This window comes from Tenrec ecaudatus, chromosome 4 (assembly GCF_050624435.1).
Source record: "Tenrec ecaudatus isolate mTenEca1 chromosome 4, mTenEca1.hap1, whole genome shotgun sequence".
Lineage (NCBI taxonomy): Eukaryota > Metazoa > Chordata > Mammalia > Afrosoricida > Tenrecidae > Tenrec > Tenrec ecaudatus.
This window is the reverse complement of record NC_134533.1, coordinates 179,757,438-179,779,335: the sequence shown is the minus strand read 5'-3', so window position 1 is coordinate 179,779,335 and position 21,898 is coordinate 179,757,438. Positions and strand designations below refer to the sequence as shown.

The 21,898-nt window shown below is 41.4% G+C and overlaps 1 protein-coding gene across 1 annotated transcript in view; it reads right to left on the bottom strand.

The window, feature by feature from the left end:
• Nucleotides 1-4,834: 4,834 nt before the first annotated feature.
• GADL1 (glutamate decarboxylase like 1) overlaps nucleotides 4,835-21,898 on the bottom strand; it is a 230,199-nt gene continuing 213,135 nt past the window's right edge. The window contains exon 15 of the mRNA XM_075547888.1: nucleotides 4,835-5,108. Coding sequence (XP_075404003.1) covers nucleotides 4,935-5,108 — 174 coding nt within the window. The 3' untranslated portion in view covers nucleotides 4,835-4,934. The remainder of the gene's footprint in view (nucleotides 5,109-21,898) is intronic.

The window sequence follows — 21,898 nt, the reverse complement described above, 5'->3', positions numbered from 1 at the left end:
ACAGTTTCCCCTCCTGCTATGGAGCTCTCGAGTATCTGCTTGAAGCACCATGTGATGGTAACCATCTCAGAGGGTCTAGTTAGCCTCTGCAGGAGCTGTTAGTCCTCATGCTCCTTTAATCCCTGACTGGAGAGACCAAACGCTCATGGAGATGATTAGCATTGTACAGAATTTTAACCGAATGCTCGAAATACTTAAATATCAGGGGAGAAAAAATACAAACATATCAGGGGAGAAAAAATACAAAGGTCAAATGGAAGTCAATCTGATCAAATCACAGTTATTTGTTTTGTTGTTGTTTTATACTGTTAAGCCTCATCTTATCCAGTGTTATATTTCTTAACTTAAATTCCTTTTATGATCATAAATCATTTGCCAATAAAGAAATACAATTTAAAGTACAGAGCCAGAAATAGGAGTGCATAACACTTTTGAGTGAATAAAGCCTCGCAATTATTGAGAAGAAATATTAAAAATTGCATCAGAAATGTTTAGTTTTAGAAAATAAGGTTTCAACAGATACAAGATTTCTACATGATCAAATCTAAAATAATTCTGTTTTCACTTGACTTATCTCCATCATTTGATCACTAACTTCCTCCAAAAATATGGCTCTTCACATGGGCTCTGGGTATCTGGCCATTGCTAGTTCTTTCCTTGAGCTCTTGGGATGCTGGGCTCATGGCTACAGGCTCCTTCTCATCTTGAATCAGTGTCCCAAGGCTTGGTCTTAAGGCCCCATGTCCTTTTCAGCTACCAACTTTCTAAACAAACAAAAACCTCACTACCAACTGAGTTAATTTCAACTCATAGCAACGAGATAGGGCAAGGTAGAAATGCCTCTGTGGGTTTCATAAACTATAAATCTTTATGAGAGTAGACAGCTAAACTTGAAGTTAGAAACTCAACTTATCACCCATTTTTATCCAGAGGAATGGCTGGTGGTTTCAAACTACTGACCTGTTGGTTAACAGTTCAATTTGTAACCCATCAGGGTTACAGCAACTAACAAATGACTTATTGCATTGGGTAAATCTGCTGTACAAGACCTCTTAAAGTGTTGAAAAGCAAGGATGTTATTTTGAGACCTAAAGTGAACCTCACTCAAGGTCTCGTACTTTCATGTGAAAGTAGAACATCGAATATGGAAGATCAAAGAGGAACCGATCATTTTAATTATGGTGCTGGCAAGGACTATTGAAAGTACCATGGGTTGCCAAAAGGACACTCCCATCTGTATTGGAAGGACAGTCAGTATGCTCCTTGGGGGCAAAGTTGGCCAGACTTTGGCTCACTTACTTTGGACATGTTTTCAGGAGAGACCAGGATGCAGAAAAGGAGCTCTGGCTTAGGAAGTAGAGAGGCAGTGAGAGGAGGAAGCCCCTTGCTGTGAAAGATTCACACCATGGCTTCAATGATGGGCTGAAACATAACTGTGAGGTGGTGTAGGACTGGGCATTGTTTAGTTCTGTTGACCATAGTTCGCCATCAGTCGGAACCGACTCGGCGGTAACTGACCGCACTGATGAGATCAGCGGTTCTCAACCTGTGGGTCCAACCCCTCTGGGAGTCGAATGACCCTAACACCATCGGAAAGCACATAACTAGTTCACAATATATAATTACATATTGTTTTGTGATTAATCACTATACTTTAATTATGTTCAATTTGTAACAATGAAAATACATCCTGTATATCAGATATTTACATCATGATTCATAACAGTAGCAAATTTACAGTGATGAAGTAGCAATGAAAATAATTTTATGGTTGGGGGGTCACCACCAAATGAGGCACTGCATTGAAGGGTTGCAGCCTTAGGAAGGTGGAGAGCCACTGGACTAGGTGAACCCTTCTAATCCCATGGTTTATAATAACCCCCTCTGTGCTGACAGCTTTCGAGTTTTTATCTTCAGCCCCAATTTCCCCCAAAGAAGTTGAGACTTATCTAAGAAATTATATATTATCGCTAGTTGGCTGATTGAGTTTATGTTTTATGTGGCCCTAACTGTGTAAACATACTCTTCTTGCTTCCTTCTTTCACTAGATATCAGCTATTTTTCTAACAGTTGCCCAAGTCAAAATATATAGAATTCGCTGTCATTTCTCATTTGTCTTTCAACTCTTGCTGAATCCATTAAACAATTCTACTTTCAAATACCTCCATAAATGTGACCCATTTCATCACGGTCCATTCTACGGGTCTAGAAGAAGCTGTACTTTACCATACTCTTGTGTGAGTTGTTTTCTCTCCCCGTTTGATCTTCCTCAGTCCACTGTTGCTCCATGTGGACCCCATTCACCAAACGGAAAAGTTATCCTGCTAAACCTTTTCAAAATTCCTGTTCTCTCTATTTGAACAGAGTGCGTCCAGTCATGTCCAATTCTCCAGTGTTTCCACCTACAGTGCCTCCAAACGTCGACTCTTTACTCATCCCTTAACCTCATCTTCGACCATTCGCTGCGTCACGCACTCTGCTCCAGACACACTTACTTACCCGCCTGGTTGTCCTTGAGTTAAGAATACAGCTTCTCAAGCCTGTGTACTTACTGTGCCCATCGCCTTTATCCAGGTCACCCTCGCTTCAGATAGTCACACGGTTCCCTCTCGACTTGACTTAAGGTCTCTGGTGAACTGTCATTTCATCCAGCACCGCTTCCTAACTTTTCCAGGACAGCACTCTCCACTCTCACTTCCACACTCTACCTGTCTCTTCCTCTGTTTAATTTGTCTCTGAAACATCGATCACCACTTGGCTTGTTCCATGTTTTCTCTGGATTGTCTGCGCCCACTGAATGAGAGCTTGAAGGAAGCAGGGGTTTTATCGGTTTTCTTTACTCTTCTAGACCATTGCCTGGAACATAGTAGACATCCCATTAATATTTGTAATGAGTGAATGTTTACAGCCAACCTCTGTCAAAAAATATATATGGCCATTCCGTTAAATACTTTATTGAGGTGGTATACTGGGACTTCTTTAAAAAAAGGAATTATCTGTCGTCTCCTATTAAAAAGTATAGCAGGAGCTAAACTGTAGTAAGCATCGATTACCTAGTAGTTGTATGAAGAAAAACTAAATAAGAGACAAATCCACAGTTTGCTTTCTCCATTTTATTCAAGAAGTTAACAAAAACAGACACCTTCTAACATACTCCCTCAATCATTTAAGTAAAATATCAGCTAAGCCCAGCTCAATTCTAAAATATATGCATGCAATTCTATAAAGAAGAGATGATGGGGAGGGTGGTAGTCAAGAACATAAAAAGTGTGCGAGCGTAATTCTTTATTTTTGAAACCCAAATCATTGCAACCCTCCTTTGAGGAACATTTCATGTAGGCATTAAAGCAAAAAGGCAATAAGAATGCAAAACATCCACATGCAACTAGCTATCTTGTCAGGGAATTGGACATAACTGACAGGGATAAAACTATTCTTTGACCATGAGAGAGATTGAAACTTCACATATCCTAAAAGGAAAATATGGACTAAAATAATGAGATTCTTTATTTTTTGCTCTTTCAAATGAGATGTTGGGAATGAACAATAGAGTCAGAAGAGATAACTATATCTATACTCAGTCTACTATTTGAACAGTTTCCAATCATCCACCTACACTGCAGAGCTCTAGCTGGATTCAAAACCTTACTTTGCTCAACTCTGCACACACACGCTTACACCCCTGAGTTCTGTCCATACCTTAGTTCCAGGAAACTCTGCTGGGAATCAAGGACCAAGGTCAGAGACAGTGTCTTGATCATCCAACCTCAGTAGAAATAGAGGAAGCGTCTGCACCTAAGTACCCTGATGAACAGATTCTTTGCCAATACCAGTCACTTGGTTATAGTCAAGTGCTACGTTTCCATTTTGAAGCTGGAGCAAAAGAACGTGGCTCAGCCCTGGACTTTTTTCCGGTGTTCCCTACCAGGCCGAGAGCAAGATAAAAAGAGGCTCCTCCCGCAAGCAAAGGACATATCTGGAAGCGATGAGGAAAATCATTTGGGGACGTCAATTAAGACTATTGTTCCTTGATTGAAAAGCTCACCTTATAAAGTATGGGTCATGTATCCTTAGCTCTGATTTAAGTATACTAAAATAGATAATGGTTCATTTTAACTCTCGAGAATAAACATTCAGTCTGTTTAAGGGATAATCTTTATAAAATAAACATCTTCTATAATTTCTCGCTAACATGTCTCTAGAAATGCCCCTAAAGATTCACGCTGTAGTTTCAAAGATTGCCCCACAGGTCACCAGCAGGTTAGCTATCTCTGTGTGAATTCTGTTTTCAGCACCAACCCCCAAGCTTGCAGTTGTTGAGTTTGCTCTGACTGTACAACTGCCCACAGGGTCTCCAAGGCTGTCGCCTTTACACACACAGACCGCCACACCTTTCTCCTTCGGCGCTTTACCGTGCATCGCAATCACCCGGCAGACTTATTAAAGTATCGTACACTGGACCCACCTCCATCATGTCTGGTTTAGTAGATCTGCAGCGGGTGGGGGTGGCAGCTGTCAGAGAATGTGCATTTCTAACTTGTGCCAGGTAACGTTAATGCTGCCTAACTGACAACCATACTCTGAGAGCCACTGCCTTAAACTCTTAGCTTCTATGTGCTTTAAAGACAAAGGAGAGATTAGAGCCCCAAATCCATAATATTCTTTCTAAACCAAGTCTCAGTAAGGCCATGCACCGGGGAAAATGCTTGAGAAAATAATTTTTTTAACTTCCTCCTTTATAGGAATAGTAATATGCCCGTGCAGCTAAAAATCCTTAACATTATTCACTTAGCAGTGTTTGTGCTGGACCTGAGCTGAGAGCGATTTCCTACTTCTCATCAGACAGGCTAACATCTACTCTGTTTCTCTAGATTGCCTGTGGCTGTCACCCTCCTCAGGACAGGACCTGGGCCTGGGGGGACCAAAAGCCACAGCTACATATCTCTCCCCAGTAGGTCTATTTCATCCAGAAGGAAGTCCATGTCCTCCCGGCTCACTTGGGGACTAATCACGACCTGGCGAAAGAAGTTGACCTTCCCACGGTGGGGCTGGTAGCCAAGCATCAAGCTTCCTTTCTTCATCATCCTCTCCTTAATGGCTGGGGCAACCTACATGGGTCAGAGGAAAGGAGTAAGTGAAAGACCAGAACATCAGCTCATTACAACCTCATTTTAACCAGCCCCTTAATAGTTACTAGGCGATGTTGTGATTATGTTTGGTTGCTAGCCATAAGGTTAGAGGTTCAAAACCACCAGCCAGTTTCTTGGGAGAAAGATGAGCCTAAAGAGTTACAGTCTTGGAAACCCACAGGGGCAGTTCTATCCTGCCCTACGGCATGGCAGTGAGTCAGATGGACTCAATGGCAGTGAGTTTGGTTGGTTTTTTGGAGGTGCCCACAGGTGTGGAGTCTATTCTCACGTACACAAGTTCCACGTAGTCACATGTGGTAGTTGCATATCTGTTGTCAATTTGAAACTTAAAAGTGAAGGTGTGGAGGTTAGTCTGTCAATCAGGTTGCAGCTTGACGACCTCACTTGGAGGCACTAAGGAGATAAATAGCTCACTGGAGGTGGGCACATGGTCAGTTCCTGCAAGACATTACTGATGATGAGCCTGATGGAGCTCTGCTGATGCAGCCAGAGCCCTGGAGCTGGAGGAGCCACGTGGAGACCCTGCCAGCACTGAGATGCTTCTTCCACCACTGGATCCACAAGACTTTCCACCCACTGGCCTGTGATCTTCCTGCATTCAGCATTATTGCATAACTGCGTGAGTCTAAAGAGGAATTTATGGACTAGCATTGGACTTGATCTAGACTGGGCTGGGATGTTTTCTTAATGTAAAATTACTCTAGCTAAAGCTCGTTCCTATACACGTATGTGTGTCTATGAATTTGTTTCTCTAGTCTACCCAGAGTAACACATCCTGGATGGATTTATTTATTTGACATTGATTGCGGACCAAGTAAAACCTTGACACAGTTGTTAAATGTACTTGTATCTTATAGATTGATCATTTAATAGTTTATAATAGGAATCCATATTTTTCAATTATTACACTTCAAAAAATCTGACTACAGTAAAGGTCCTCAGTTCTCCTCTGAAATACATGAGATCTTCATGAGTCAGAATCTACTTGAGTGGCATGAGTTACACTTCTTAATAAAAGGTGTGATTTTCATATTTTACATATGAGGATGCTATCACTTTCTTTCTGTTTAATGAGGTTTAGTATGCTCATTCTTGAATGTACCACACTTTGTTGAGCCATTCTTCCACCGGAGGGACATTTAGGTTGTTTCCAGCGTCTTGCTATTGTAATGCTTCCATTAACATGGGAGTGTGTAGAACTATTTACGCTATGTTCTTTATTCCTGTAGGGTTTATACCAAGGAGTGTTGCTGCTGGGTCATATGATATTTCTATTCCCAATTGTTTGAGGAAATTCCGTATGCCTTTCCAACAGGGATATGCTGTTTTACGGTCCCACCAGCAATGCATAAGATTCCAATGTCACTGACCTCCTCCTTTGTTGAACGTTGCTAGCAGTTCTGGGGTAGGGTGGTACCTCATCGTTCCTGGCATGGCTCATGATTTTGAACATATATGCTTGTTGGCCTTTTCAATGTCTTTGGCAAACCGTGCCTCTGTCCTCTTCTCATTTTTAATTTGAATTATGCATCTTTTTGCAGTTGAGATTTGGCAGTGTTTGATCGATTTTAGAAATTACTCCCTTTTCTGTTATGTCGTTTGCCAGGTTCCCCCACAGCCTGTTGTTTCCGGTTTTACTCTTTGGGTGAAAACTTTTGAGGCACCTGTTTCTTATTTTCAGGAGATCTCAGATCTGGTTTTGTCTTCTGCTGTATGTACATTTTACATTAGGTTTGATAATGTATTTATGCCTGTACTAGGGCACCTAAAATTAGCCTTGCTTTGTTTTAATGATGATCTTTACAGTTTATATGTACATCTTTAATCTGTCTTGAGTTCATTTTGTTTATGGGGTGAGGTCTGAATTCTCTATTTTTAATTGAAAGATTATTTTATTGGGGGCTCCTATAGCTCTTATGACAATCCATACATCAATTGATCAAGAATACTTACAGCTCTTATGGCAATCCATGCATCAATTGATCAAGCATGTTTGTACATATGATGCCCTCATTATTTTCTAAACATTTTCTTTCTGTCTGTCTTTTAAAAAATTCATTCTATCAGGGGCTCATAAAACCCTTATCACAATACATACATTTGTTAATTGTGTCCAGCACATTTGTACATTTATTGCCATCATCATTATCAAAACATTTGCTTTTCACTCGAGCCCTTGGTATAAGCTCATTTTCCCTCCCTCCCCGCCCCCTCATGAACCCTTGATAATTAAAAAATTATTATTATTTTGTCATGTCTTATACTGTCTGATGTCTCCCTTAACCAACTTTTCTGTTGGTTGTCCCCCAGGGAGGAGGTTATATATAGGTCCTTGTAATAGGCTCCCCCTTTCTACCCCACCTTCCCTCCACCCTCCAAGTATTGCCACTCTCACCATTGGTCCTGAGGGGTTCATCTGTCCTGGATTCCTTGTGTTTCCAGTTCCTATCTGTACCAGTGTACATCCTTTTGTCTAGCCAGATTTGTAAGATAAAATCGGGATCATGATGGTGATGGGGGGTGGTGAGGAAGCATTAAAGAAATAGAGGAAAGTTGTGTTTCATTGGTGCGATACTGTTCCGTGACTGGCTCATCTCCTCCTCGTGAGCCTTCTGTATGTGGATGTCCAGTTGTCTAGAGTGGTCTTTGGGTCTCCACTCCACACTCTCCCTCATTCACATTCACAATGATATGATTTTTTGTTCTTTGATGTCTGATACCTGTGCCCATCAACACCTTGTGATCACACAGGCTGATGTGCTTCTCCCATGTGGGCTTTGTTGCTTCACAGATAGATGGCCACTTGTTTATCTTCAAGCCTTTAAGACCTCAGACGCTATCTCTTTTGATAACTGGGCACCAACTGCTTTCTTCACCACATTTGCTTATGCACCTACTTTATCTTCAGCAATCGTTTTTGGAAGGTGAGCATCATGGAATGCCAGTTTAATGCAACAAAGTGTTCTTGCATTGCGGGAGTATTTGAGTGGAGGCCTAATATCCATCTGCTACCTTAATACTAAACCCATAAATATATGTACATAGATCTATTTCGCCATCATCATATATAAATATATTTACATATGTACATGTCTATGTTTAGACCTCTATAAATGCCCTTTGCCTGCTAGTTATTTCCTCTCTTTCCTTTTACTTTCCTCTTGTCCCACAACCATGCTCAGATTTCATTTGGGTTTCCGTGATTCCTCTCGGTTACATTGTCCTTGATCAAGAACTACCAGGCTTCTTACACCCTCCTTGCCATGGATTTTGGATCACTTGTTATTTCCTCCTTGTCTCTGGGTTTGTTAACACCCACTTATTTTCCCTGACCTCCTCCTCTCCATGTCACTCCAGAACAGAACCATGGGTCCTGTTGTTTTCTCCTCCAGATTGTTTATCCCGCCTATCTTATCTACATAGACCTGCAGAGATAATAATATACACAAAAAACAAGAGCAAAACAAAGCCACAACATAAAATAAAACAACAACAAAAACCAATAACCAAAAAAAGAGAAAAGCCTGTAAATAGTTCAAGGTCTGTTTGTTGACCTTTAGGAGTGTTGTCCGGTTGAATCTGACGGGGGGCCATGCCCTGGCCCCAAAGTCTATTTTGGGGATTCCCTCGGGACTTCCTTGCTCTGCTCCCCTTGCTGTTCTGTTGCACACCCTTAGTGTTTTGCCTTGATGTGGTGGGTCAGATTGGGTGCAATTCCCATACTGTGTCTCCAGTGTTGTCCCCTGTAGGGCTACGGGTCAGTGTTGTGTCTCATAGTGGGACTGACCATATGGTCCTCTCTGTGCATTGGCTGTTCTGGGCGGGAATATCATCCTCACGGCCTGGTGGGCCAGGATGCGTGCCACTCTCTCTTCCTCCCCCTTCATTTGCTCCCGTGTGCTCTGATCAGACAAGTCCCTCTCCCTGAGCTGTCGCCTCAGTGCTGTCCTCTGAAGTAAATTCTTCTGGGGGGAGGGGTGGCTGTCCATGGAGGTCTGAGCTCTAATGCATTCTTCTTCAAATAAAAATCCAATTCTTCCAGCACCATTTTATCTCTTTTCCATTTAATGTGCTTAATCTTTTGTCAAAAAAGAGTTGCTTATAGGTGAATAGATTTATTTCGGTGTTTTCTAGTCTGCTCCATTGGTCTACGTATCTCTTGTTTTACCAAAGTACCATGACTATGTATTCTCTGTCTGACTGTGTATATCCCATGTACCAGACTGTAACCTGTGAGCTTTTAAAGGTAGATCTGCAGAGGTGCTTCTGGGTGAGTATGACCCAGTTCACAGTTAAAGTCTCAGTTCATAGTTAAAGGCTTAACACTTTGTGCCATTCAGGGGCATCCCAAAGGTATAAAGAAATTGTAAAACTAGTAACCCACATTTCCAAGGATTTTTAAGACTTGAGAAATACAGAACCTGATAATGGACTTATACACATTTTCCTAAAAGTTTAATATTTGAAGATACCTGGGAAGATGAGTTCATTTCAAGTTCATTTCAAGTGACCACCCAGGGCCAGGTTGTGAACTTTTAAAACAATAAAATTAATTTTTTGAAACACAGAATTAGAAGTTAACAATGCCATCTACTGGCTTGAAATACAAAGCCTTCCTATCTCAATATTTCTAGACATTTTTGAGTGTGTCTCAGGAGAATGTGTGGAAAGGGAAAATGATGTGTGCTTTTGTCTTTTCATGAAGCTGAGATGTGTGTTAGCAAATCCAGAAAGGGGGTGTATAGATAACTAGTAAAGGACAGAATTGCCTGTAAATACTGTGGTGAGGGACATACACTGCGGTTTCCATGATTCTCGCAGAGGGTGACGATCCCACAATATGCTAGGTTTCCAATCATCGCTGTTTGCCAGATAATCCCCTGAATGCAAGTCAATTTACTTCATCTGACTCCGAACACAATCATGATTCCTTCCGAGGCTGATGGGCTGATGGAACAATTGGGTGTGCACGAAGGCTCGGGAAATATGATGTGGGGGTTTCAAACACAGAGCCCTCTCAAGGGATATTCCAGGGCGATTTCAATTAAACTTTTTTCCCTTCTAGGTTAATCTAAAAACTCCAGTCTTTGGAAACGTGAACTAAAGTGTGCCGACAACAGCCAGAAAAGACGTATTTACCATGGTCACGTTATCACTCCACTGAAGGCGGACAGACTCTGAGAATATAAGACATCTAGAGAAAATATGTGGGCATCAAGTAATAATGTAATGACTTCAGAGTTAATTAGTGAAAAAATGCTGATCATCAAATTGTATAAATTTCCGGAAATGCGTCAAATTATTTTGAGTTTTCTAGAGATTATGTTAGCGTGAAATCAATAGCATCCTCTATTCTGTCTGAGAAACTTAGTGACAAACGTCTAATACATGCTGAAACCTATAAACTAGCATGAATGCTTTACTATGCCTACATGTTGGAGGGCTGGGGATGCAGTGGCCATGCGTGGGGCTGCTAACTACAAGGTCAGCAGTTCAAAGTCACCAGCCACTCTGCAGGAAAAAGAGGAAGCTTTCTACTCCCTAAAGAGTCGCCCTCTCAGAAACCAACAGGGGCAGTTCTATCCTACTGTGAGTGTCCTTCTGAGTCATAATTAGCTTGAGGGCAGAGAGGCGTGCCTGCAGATAAGGAGTCCTGGTGGCACAGTGGTTAAGCACTCAGCTGCTAACCAAACGATGGTTCAAATCTACAAACTGCTCATGGGGGGAAATAAAGCAATCTGCTTTGTCAAGGTTTAAAATGTTCACATCTGCAATCACCTTAATAGCGGTGGGTTTAGGTTGTATTGTGTGTGTGTGTGAGAGTTTATAGCTACATATCTCCACTTTCAAGATTTGAATTTGTATGTCCTCCAAGCATCAGCTGAGTTTTCTTCTAAAGACTCTTTATGCAAGTAATACTTGTTATTAAAGGTATACAATCTAGTTAAATAATGTTTAAATCAATGCACAATGAATTCTAAAAAGTTTTTTTTTCACATATTGTGAAATATTTCTTTCTTTTAAAAATAATTTTATTGGGGCTCGTACAACTATTATCACAATCCATACATACAACCATTGTATCAAGCACATTTGTACATTTGTTGCCATCATCATTCTCAAAATATTTGCTTTCTACTTGAGCCCTGGGTATCAGCTCCTTATTTTGACCCCCTCTCCCAATGAACTCTTGATAATTTATAAATTATTATTATTTTGTCATATCTTACACCATCCAGTGTCTCCCTTCACCCACTTTTCTGTTGTCTATCCCCCAGGGAGGTGGTTATATGTAGATCCTTGTAATCTGTTCCCCCTTTCTCCCTCACCTTCCCTCTACCCTGCTGGTATCGCCACTTTCACCACTGGTCCTGAGGGGTTCATCTGTCCTGGATTCCCTGTGTTTCCAGTTCCTATCTGTACCAGTGTACATCCTCCAGTCCAGCCAGATTTGTAAGGTAGAACTGGGATCATGATAGTGGAGAGGAGGGGGGGAGAATTCAAGAACTAGAGAAAAATGGTATGTTTCATCATTGCTACACTGCACCCTGACTGGCCAGTCTTCTCCTCTGCAGCCCTTCTGCGAAGGGATGTCCAATATCCCACAGATGGGCCCTGGGTTCCCACTCCACACTCCCCCTCATTCACAATGTTATGATTTTTTTTGGTCTTTGATGCCTGATACCTGATCCCTTCGATGCTTTGTGATCTCACAGGCTAATATGCTTCTTCCATGTGGGCTTTTTGTAAGATGGCCCCTTGTTTATATTCCAGCCTATAGGACCCCAGATTCTATATCTTTTGATAGCCAGGCACCACCAGCTTTCTTCACCACTTTTACTTATGCACCTGCTTTGTCCTCAGCGATTGAATCAGGACAGATTGGTGTGCTTCTTCCATGTGGATTTTGTTGTTTCTCAGCTAGATGGCCACTTGTTTATCTTCAGGCCATTAAGATTTCAGGTGTTATATCTTTTGGTAGCTGGGCACCATGAGCTTTCTTCACCATATTTGCTTAAGCACTCATTGTCTTCAGCAATCGTGCCTGGAAGGTGAGCATCTCAGACTGCCAAATTGTTAGAACAAAGTGTTCTTACATTGAGGGAGTACTTGAGCAAGGGCCCACTGTCCATCTGTTTCCTTAATACTAAATCTATAAATATATGTACATAGATATATTTCTCCCTCGCCATATATAAATATATTTATATCTGTATATGCCTGTATTTAGATCTCTATAACTACCCTTTGCCTCTTAGTTCTTTCCTCTATTTCTTTTTATTTCCTTCTTATCCCACTATCATGTTCAGCCTTCATTTGGGTTTCAGGAATTCCTCTCCGTTACATTGCCCTTGATCCAGCCCTGCCTGACCTCTTACATTCTCCTTGCCGCTGATTTTGAATCACTTGTTGTTCTCTTGTCCCTGGGTTTGACCCATTTCCTTTCCCCTGCCTCCCCTTCTCCCATGTCCCCCCAGAACTGCCATCCAGTTGTTTTCTCTTCTGGTTTGTTTATCCCACCTATCCCTTCCAGGTAGACATGCTATGTACCATCACAAAACTAAATACAACAAAGCAATTCAAAAAAAGTATTTGTTTCAATAAAACCTAAGCTGGATCATTTGAAAAGACTGGCTAAGGAAGGCCCCTAAGCATTATTGTTGTCGAATTACGTGTGGTCAAACAACTTTATAAGTTTGTGAAAAAAATATCTTAGGGTTAAGACTGGACCTAGACTCAGATTGCTACACAGTTCTCTGCATGTCTGCTCCATGTTAAGAAACCCAAATGGCATATGGTAGATGATTTTTAAAAGTAATTATGAATGAATGGTCAAACATATTTTAATAATCAGACGCTTACTCAAAAAAATAAAGCCTCATCACTTCAAAATTAAAAGATAAGGAAATGAATATCCATAGATGTGTTTAAATTTAAAATATTTAAATTATGTATGTATAGTATTTATACATACATAATCTGTTGTCAATTTGAGAAGATTAAGAGTGAAGGGGTGGAGTTTAGTCTGTCAATCAGGTTGCAGCTTGATGCCCTCATTTGGAAGCGCTAAGGAGATAAATAGCTCACTAGAGGCAGGACACAGGCTCACTCCCTGTGAGACATTGCAGCTGACAAGACACATGGAGCTACGCTTGTGCCATCTTAATGCCTTGAGATGAAGCAACTGCATGGAGACAGCTGCCAGCCCTGGGATGCTTACACCGCCACTGGATCCACAATATTTCCCACCCACTGGCCTGTGATTTTCCTGCATTCAGCGTTTTGTGAGTCGGACGAGGACTTTATAGATTGGTATTGGACATATGGGCTAATATCGGACTTATGGACTTGATATGGACTGGGCTGGCTGTTTTCTCGATAGTCAATTGCTCTTGTTTTTAAAGCTCTTTCCTATACACATATGAGTGTCTCTGAATTTTTTTTCTAGTCTACCCAGACTAACACAGTATGTGACTCTCTCTTTTTTTAAGATTCTTTGCATTAACTGGTCCATCTTGATCATGTTCAGTAGGGTAACTTCTGGTAGTATATTTGATGCGGAAGTGTTTGAGTGCATATTTATATGCAGCTGCACTCATATATATGCAAGTGTTTGCATATGTGTGTTCATGTGTGCCTGTGCATGTTTGACTGTGGATCGTAGCTTGTAATTTGAGCTTGCACTCCACCATCTCTCATCTCTCAAAACAAACACACAAACACAACCCCACCTACCATCCTATCCATTGTGACTCTGGGCTTTTAAAATCCCCGTGTTTGGTGACAGGACAAGGCAGACCTATGATCAAATTTAAGCTCATGACGAAGGTGCTTTATTTTTTATCCAAACAGCAAGTGGCCTTTTGTATGTCAGCTGAAGTGATCTGGTGAAAACGAGGGTGTTCCAAATGTTCACACACATTAGGGGTTTTAACCTGTTCACAAGGAACCACTGTCTGGTGGGGAAACCCACAAGCTATCTCCATTTTTTATCTACTTCTTGTGGTTCTATTGAGATTTATATCATTCTTTAAAATAAGAATTCCCTTTCTACTAATTCCCACCTCATCTAGGAAACCACGGTCTAATCAACTCTGGCTAATAGCCAATTTCAAATTGAAAACAGGCATGTTCTTGCCTCTAGCTTAGTTTGCATAGTACGTTTCTGTTTATTTTCCTTCCCCCCAAATGTTGTCTTATTGGTCACCCTTAGAGAGCTTTAGAACTGTGATACGAGCTCATAACATAAAATAATGATCACGACACGTCTTTCAGGTCTGTGTTTCTTATAAATGAGTAAAAGCATATTCTAACGTGAGCAAGAAAAGTTAAAATAGCAAAGTGCCTTGGCTGTTTTCATCGAAAGGGATCGTGGGGGTTTAAATGGTGCTTCTTTTGTGAGACCCCTGAGTGGGTCTGCATGCGTGAGACTCATAGCCCAAGAGCCAGATTTTTGTCGAGGGCTTTTTCCAAATTATAACTAATTGACCAGAAGCACCTAGGACTCCGAAAGCCAGATAGAGAAGAATCTGGCAGTAAAACGGGTTTTATTTACGAATGCACGAGCCTCAGAGCCCTTCCTCAAGGCAGTTGTTCCTAGGTGAGAAGGGAAGGCCTCCTTGAACTACAGAGACTGCATGGCAAGCCATGAGCATCAAGGCCGAGATTCATGAAATCTCCATCACTATTAATACTAACGTATAACATATTATCATTGTAGTGTTACACCCTGCTTATTAATAACAATGCACACAATAGTAGTAGTACACTGTGATTATTAACAATGATGCGTAAAATAGTATTATTATATTATCTCACCAGGATTATTATTAATACACATGTGGCCAGCCTTTTATTTCCAATGTGCTCTCACTTGCCTGGTTTCATGAACTCAAATGAAAGCTGATTTAGAGGGAATTCATATGCTCACATTTAGTGTATTCTCATTCATAATCAATTGTCTGGTACTTAAAAACATCCACCATCTTCTATTTAGCAAATTCTAGCAGAATCGAATGCAGGTAACGGGGAGAGTCTCTTTGCTGAACACAGCGGCGAGACAGTCCTACTCTGACAAGATGGGATATTCACCGTCGACAGAAAATATGCACAGCCTAAATGCAAGTATCTGAATATCGCCCCTAAATGGGGCGTGCATGAAGGAAAGCAATTTGGCAGGAGGGAGATTGCTTTCCAGCTCCCAATTATTTTACTGCTGGTTTTCCTTCAAATTGTAAATCAAATTCCTCTCTCGTGTCTCAGCGCACCGGTCCCTGCATGTTAAGCGGAGGAGGATCCTGACAATTCTATTTGGTGGCATGGCGGCTTGATCTGCACGCCGCTGTAGGGTTGCTGTTTCCTCCCCCTTACATTATCTCCCAGCGAGGACTTAGTCCATTTAAACAGAATTTGGTTGTCACATCCACAGCACAAGATAACATTTGATAATTAAAAGTTGCTGAAACCTGGGGAAAAGAAACACGGGCCTCTCCTTCTGGCCAAGTACAGCCATTTGATAACTAGCAATGGACCATTCTTAAGCATAAACCTGCCATATCTACAAAACAACATTAAAAAAAAGGATTGCATACTTAATGTCAACTACAAGTCAGTGTTTCCAGTATACAACATGTCTAAAACCTTCTATGAGGAAGGAACAGTTGTTTGCTTGTTTTTCAAAATGCCTTTTAGATACTTTTGTGAGATATAAAAATAAAAATGATTACCAGCAAAGTAAAATCAAACACATACAAAAATGTGGAATTCTGTTTGCTTTTAATTTCAAATCTCAACCCTCAAGTTAATCTGTCAGGTTGCTATGCACATTTTTAAAGAGTAACATGTGGTTTCTGATTTCCATACTTTCCTCTTGGCATACTGATAACAATCAGTGCATGGATTACCCTGGATCTGGTGGCCACACTTTGAGAAGTAAAGCTCTACCTTAATTCCCATGGCTCCTTGTGGAGGTCTTTTATCATGAAACTTTCCCAACATACTGGCATGGCCTAGATATAATTTTTAATGATGTTATTATTTTGTGTTTACTATATCATCATGGGTGTCCCTGATCCAAGCCCTGAGATACATGTATGTTCAGGGTTGGTTTTTTTCTCTTTTCACAACTTTTTATTGTGAATTAGGAGGGGATTTACATTTCTGATAATCCATGTTGTATTCAACAATTTAAATTATATATCACACCTCCCAATTGCTTACTCTGTCTATCTCCTTTTATTTCTCTTCTCCCCATTCTAGAACACAAAGTCCCCTTCACTCATGTTACCACCTGCTTACCCTCCATCAACAAACTGAAAAAGCCTACTCTTTTGGCCCTGGGGGTCTCGTAATAATGCATTGAATTGCTAACTGCAAGACCAGTTTGAAACCACTGGCTGCATCTCAGGAGAAAGATGAGACTTAGTACTCCCTTTGAGATTGGTAGATAGCCTACACTTGTTTACTTCCCCTTCTCCTCAGTAGTGTTTTAAATGTATAACCATGGGCTAAATCAGTGACACAGTAAACAGAAGGACCTTATACTCCAGGATGGATAAGATTCTCCACCATAAAACAGCAAAGATGTCTCTAAGGCGAACCAGAGGCAGAAAGAAAACATAGATTTAGGAATGGATTTGGGGTTCACATTTAATCCTAACTCCAAGGGAAGAAAAATTACTTCTTACAACATGCACCCTCATGAAGGAAACATAGAAGACATGGGTGCTACAGCAAAGCATGGTGATGAAGACAGTAGATGGTACCCATCTACCAGAATAACACCAGGGGTCTTAAAGGCCTGTTTTCAAAGAAGCAGCCGTCTAGGGGAGACCTCAACCGCCCACAAGGAAGGAGCACACCAACATGATAGAATCCAAATCTGACGGAGAGAACACTATCATTCTTATCGTGAGATTCTGGTGTGCAGAAGGCTATGAATGACAGTGGAAGCCCAAAATCCATTCAGGATCTTCACATGGGAAAAAAATTCTAGGGATTCCTTTCTGATCACAAGTAGGGATTGAATAACCTAGCTACCAGATAGAGAGAACTAGATAAATCATTGAAGGGGAAAACCTTGTCATTTCATCTCCCTTTGGAGACTTTGAGCTTGATCTGATTTTTATCATTTTCTGTGCTCTTCCCTCCCGCCCCCCACAATTGGGGCTTATCTCTGTTGTATTTGTTATTGTTGGCAGCGTTCTTTACTCTCTGTTATAGATTTTCTGTGTTCTTTTGGTGTATGAAACCCCAGTTAAGTGAATCTATAGAGACAAGAACTAGCATAGGATTGCTGGGGAGTATGGCAAGGGAGGGTCAGGGTAATGGGGAGTGAATGTGAAGGGGAACAATAAAGAAGAAAGTGTCTTAAAACTGATTGTGGTAGTAATTCTACAATCCTGACCGAGATGCCTGAACTACGGAATGGTATGATGTCTTGATTATGTTTTATAAAATGATTTGGGGAAAAAAGAGATTAACGATACATTTTTAAACAGAGTTACAGTTTTGGAAACCCAGAGGGACAGTTCTATTCTGACCTATGGGGTTGCTGTGAGTCAGTATTGACTCGATGGCAGTGAGTTTTGATTTTGGAAAGAGATTATCCAGTTGGCCTTTGTGTTAGTCAGGGTTGACTAGAGAAACAAATCCAGAGATAATCATATGCGTATAAGAAAGAACTTTTATATCAAAGAACAGTTGTATATTAAGAAAACATCCCAGCTCAGTCCAGATCAAGTTCATAATTCCGATATTAGTCCATGTGTTTGATACTAGTCCATAAGTTCTTTCTTAGACTCATGAGACACATGCAATGATGTTGAAAGCTGGAAGATCACAGGCCAGTGGGTAGAAAGTCTTGTGGATCCAGTGGAAGTGGAAGCTTCTCAATGCTGGCACGGGTCTCCATGTGGCTCCTCTAGCTCTGAGAGTGTCTCAACAGCAGGAGGGGGACGGCAGAGAGAGCGTGGGTCCAGCCTACAGTGAGCTATTTATCTCTGTAATGCCTCCAAAAGAAGTTATCAAGCTGCGACCTGATTGACAGGCTAAACTCCACCCCTTCACTCGTAATATCCTCGTTAACACGAAATTATGTAACGGCCACAGTCTTGAACGCCTAGCTTTGCTAACATAGAAGATTAGACCTACGAGAGAGCATGTGACTACTTCATTCGTAACGATCTCTGGTATTTGTCTGCATAACTATTGCATTAAGGCGGCCTTTTCATGAGACAAGGAGCCTAGCGGCACAGCAGACATGTCCTTGGCCGAGGACTGAAAGGTGGTTGTTGTTGCTATTGTCATTGTTAGGTGCCATCAAGTCAGTTCTGACCCACAGCAACCCCGTGCACAACAGAACAGAACACAGCTTGGCCTGTGCCATCTTCACAACGTTCCTATGCGTGGGCCCATGTGGCAGCCAGGTTCCATCCATCTCTTTGGGGGCCTTCTCCGTTTTTGCTGCCCACCACGTAACTGATATTGAGGTCCTTCTTGAGGGACTGCCCTCTTCTGTATGTAGCAGAGAGCCCTGCCATCTTGCCTCCAAAGAGCACTTTAGCCACACTTCTTCCAAGACAGATGGGTTGGTCCTTTCAGCAGTCCACAGTACTTCCAGTATTCTTCTCCAGCGCCACAATTCAAACGCAGCCCGTCCTCCTCGGTCTTCCCTATTCAGTGTCCAATTTTCACATGCTATGAGGCAATGGAAAACAACATGTCTTGGACCAGGCGCACCTTAGTCCTCAAAGTAATATCCTTGCTTTTCAATACTCTAAAGAGGTTTTATGCACCAGATTTACCAAACGCAACACATCTTTTGATCTCGACTTCTGTTTCATTGAGCATTGCTGTGTCTTCAAGCAAGACCAAATTCTTCATAATTTCAGCCTTTTATCCATTTATCATGATGGTATCTATTGGTACACTTGTGAGGATTTTGGTCTTACTTACATTGAGTTGCAATCTATATTGAAGACTGTAATTCTTGATTTTCGTCAGCAAGTGCTTCAAGACCTCTTCACTTTTAGGAAGGAAAGCTGTGTCGTCTGCATACCACAGCTTATTAATAGGCTTTCCTCCAATCCTGATGCCTGATTTTTCTTCATAAAATCCCCAGTGTGGTAGTTACATAATTTCACATCAAGTTGATAAATAAGTGTAGGAGTGGAGTATAGCCTGATGCCCCCCTGTGGGCGTGGCCTTCTCATGAGGATTCTGGGGAATTCCTTTCTTTCTCCCTGGAGGAGGGCCATACTCTTTCTCTGCTTTACCTTCCTGTTTACAGGCCATGTGGAGCCACACTGAGACCTGAACAAACCATGCAGTAGAGACCTGCACCAGCTCTGTCATGCCATTGGATCCACAAGAAATCTCACCCACTGACCCGTGGTCTTCCTGCATTCTGCATCATTGGATGTGGCTGCATGGATCTGAAGAGAGACGTATGGACTAGTGTCAGACTTATGGACTCATATCAGACTTATGAACTTGATCTGGACTAGGCTGGGATGTTGTCTTATTACACAATTACTCTTGGATAAAAAGCTCTCTCTTACACGCATATGAGTGTCTCTGGATTTATTTCTCTAGTCAACCCAGGCTACTACACTCAGCAAATAGAACGAATGACTATGGCGACAGGATACAACCCTGACGTACATCTTATTTTAAATCATTTAGTATTCCCTTTTTCTGTTCACACAACTGCCTCTTAATCCTTGCACAAATTCCAAATGAGCACAATGAAGCGCTCTTGAATTCCCATTCTTCTCAAGGTTATCTATAATGTGTTATTGTCTACACAGTCAAATGCCTTGGCATAGCCAATGAAGCACAAAGAAACATCTCTCTGCTATTGCTGACATTCAACCAATGTCCATCTGACAACAGATATGATATCTCTTGTTCCACAACCTTTTCTGATTCTTGTCAGCTCCCTGTCAATGTATTGCTGCAACCATTGTTGGATGATATTCAGCAAAATTTTGCTTGCATGTGATATCAGTGATATTGTTCTATTGGAATGGGCACACATATAGATCTCTTCCAGGCACTTCGCCAAATAGCTGTCTTCCAAATTTATTGACATACACAAGTGAGTGCTACCAGTACCTCATCAACTTTTTGAAACATTTCTATTGGTATCCCACCAATTTCTAGAGCCTTGTTTCCAGTTAATGCGTTCAGTGCACCTTGATCTTCTTCCCTCAGCGCCATTAGTTCTTGCTGACGTGCTGCCTCCCGAGAGGTGAAGTGGTGCAGTGACTCTGTGTGTTCTTTCTATATTCCTTTGATGCTCCCGGCATCACGCGGGAATTTGCCCATGGGGTCTTTCAAAATGGCAGTTCAAAAGGGACATTTGGAAACTACCAGCTGCTCCATAAAAGGAAGATTTGGCAACCTGCTTCCCACGGGATTGCAGCCTTGGCAACTCTAGGGAGGAGCTCTGTGCTCTCCTGTGGTGTCACTCTGAGTCGAAATCCACTAAACCGAGGGAACAGTCATCAGAATGTCCACAGAAACTCAGATCTCCATCTCCATTTTCCTTTAACCTGATGCCACCGCGTCAATTGCAATGTATAGTGCCCCTTGTGACAGGACAGAACTGCTCCCTTGAGCTTCAGAGGCTGTGAATCTTGATAGGCATCGCCTCATGTTTCTCCTGAAGAACAGTGGGATTTGAACTGACAAACTTTTGATTAGCAGTCTGAGGCTGAACCCACGGTCCCACCTGAGCTTCTTATTTTCCTTTTAGCTTCACTTTATAATGAAAAGGGGGTGGGGTGGGAGGGCATATCATCCAGTGAAAGGGGATCCAATCTGTTTATGATCATGAGAAAGTTCAACAATATTCGTGTTTAATACAGGAATGTGCTGAGATGGAATGAAATGTTTTGTCTTTGGATCAGCTATCTGTATTTCCTCTTACTGTAAATAGGAACTGACCTTTCCTTTACCCGCACAACTCACAACACACAGAGTTGAAATGTTGTTTGAATTCCACTACATATATATATCCATCCACCAGATTATAACCTCCCTATTTCCTGGGGCGGTTTTTGCTAAATGCACAGCTGTGGAAGGCAAACATTTCCTTATGGTCTAAATATACAATAGTCCAAAGGAGAAAACAATTATGTAAGTGTTATATAAAAATGTAGTTGTCATCATTTTCAGTTTTATATAATCAAAATATAGTAATGGGTTCTCGTGTCCAATACAAAAGAAACCTTTCTACCTAACAGTATAGATTCATTTTTAAATGTTTTTCTTTATCGTTCCAAAGATGCCTATGCGATTTTTCTCATGCCACAAATGTGACATTCTTGATACCAGATGTTTGCCTGCTCAACATAGTCCACCGTCTATGGTCTAGTTAACAAAATATTTCAGTGTTTTGTTTTCGTCTGGAGGTTATTCAAAGGCTAGAGCTATGACCACAAAGACACTTGGTTCGGTTAGATCATGCAGGCGGTTTCCACCCTGTCCCGGAAGAAATGAGGACCTGCCACAACAACCCAGCCCTTCCACAGTCTTAAATATGCCTTAAGGACCCAAAAGAAAGACATTGTAGCCTTTTTAGTTTGTGTCCAGGTACCATCTAAATCTCTACCTATTCTGTTTGGCTTTTTAAATTTTCTTTCCTTCATTTAGTCTTAGGTAAAATGATCTTTTTTTCCTGTCATTTCAGCAAGTTACATATTTACCTAATTCATACAGTTCTGTGTCGGTGTAGGCAAATA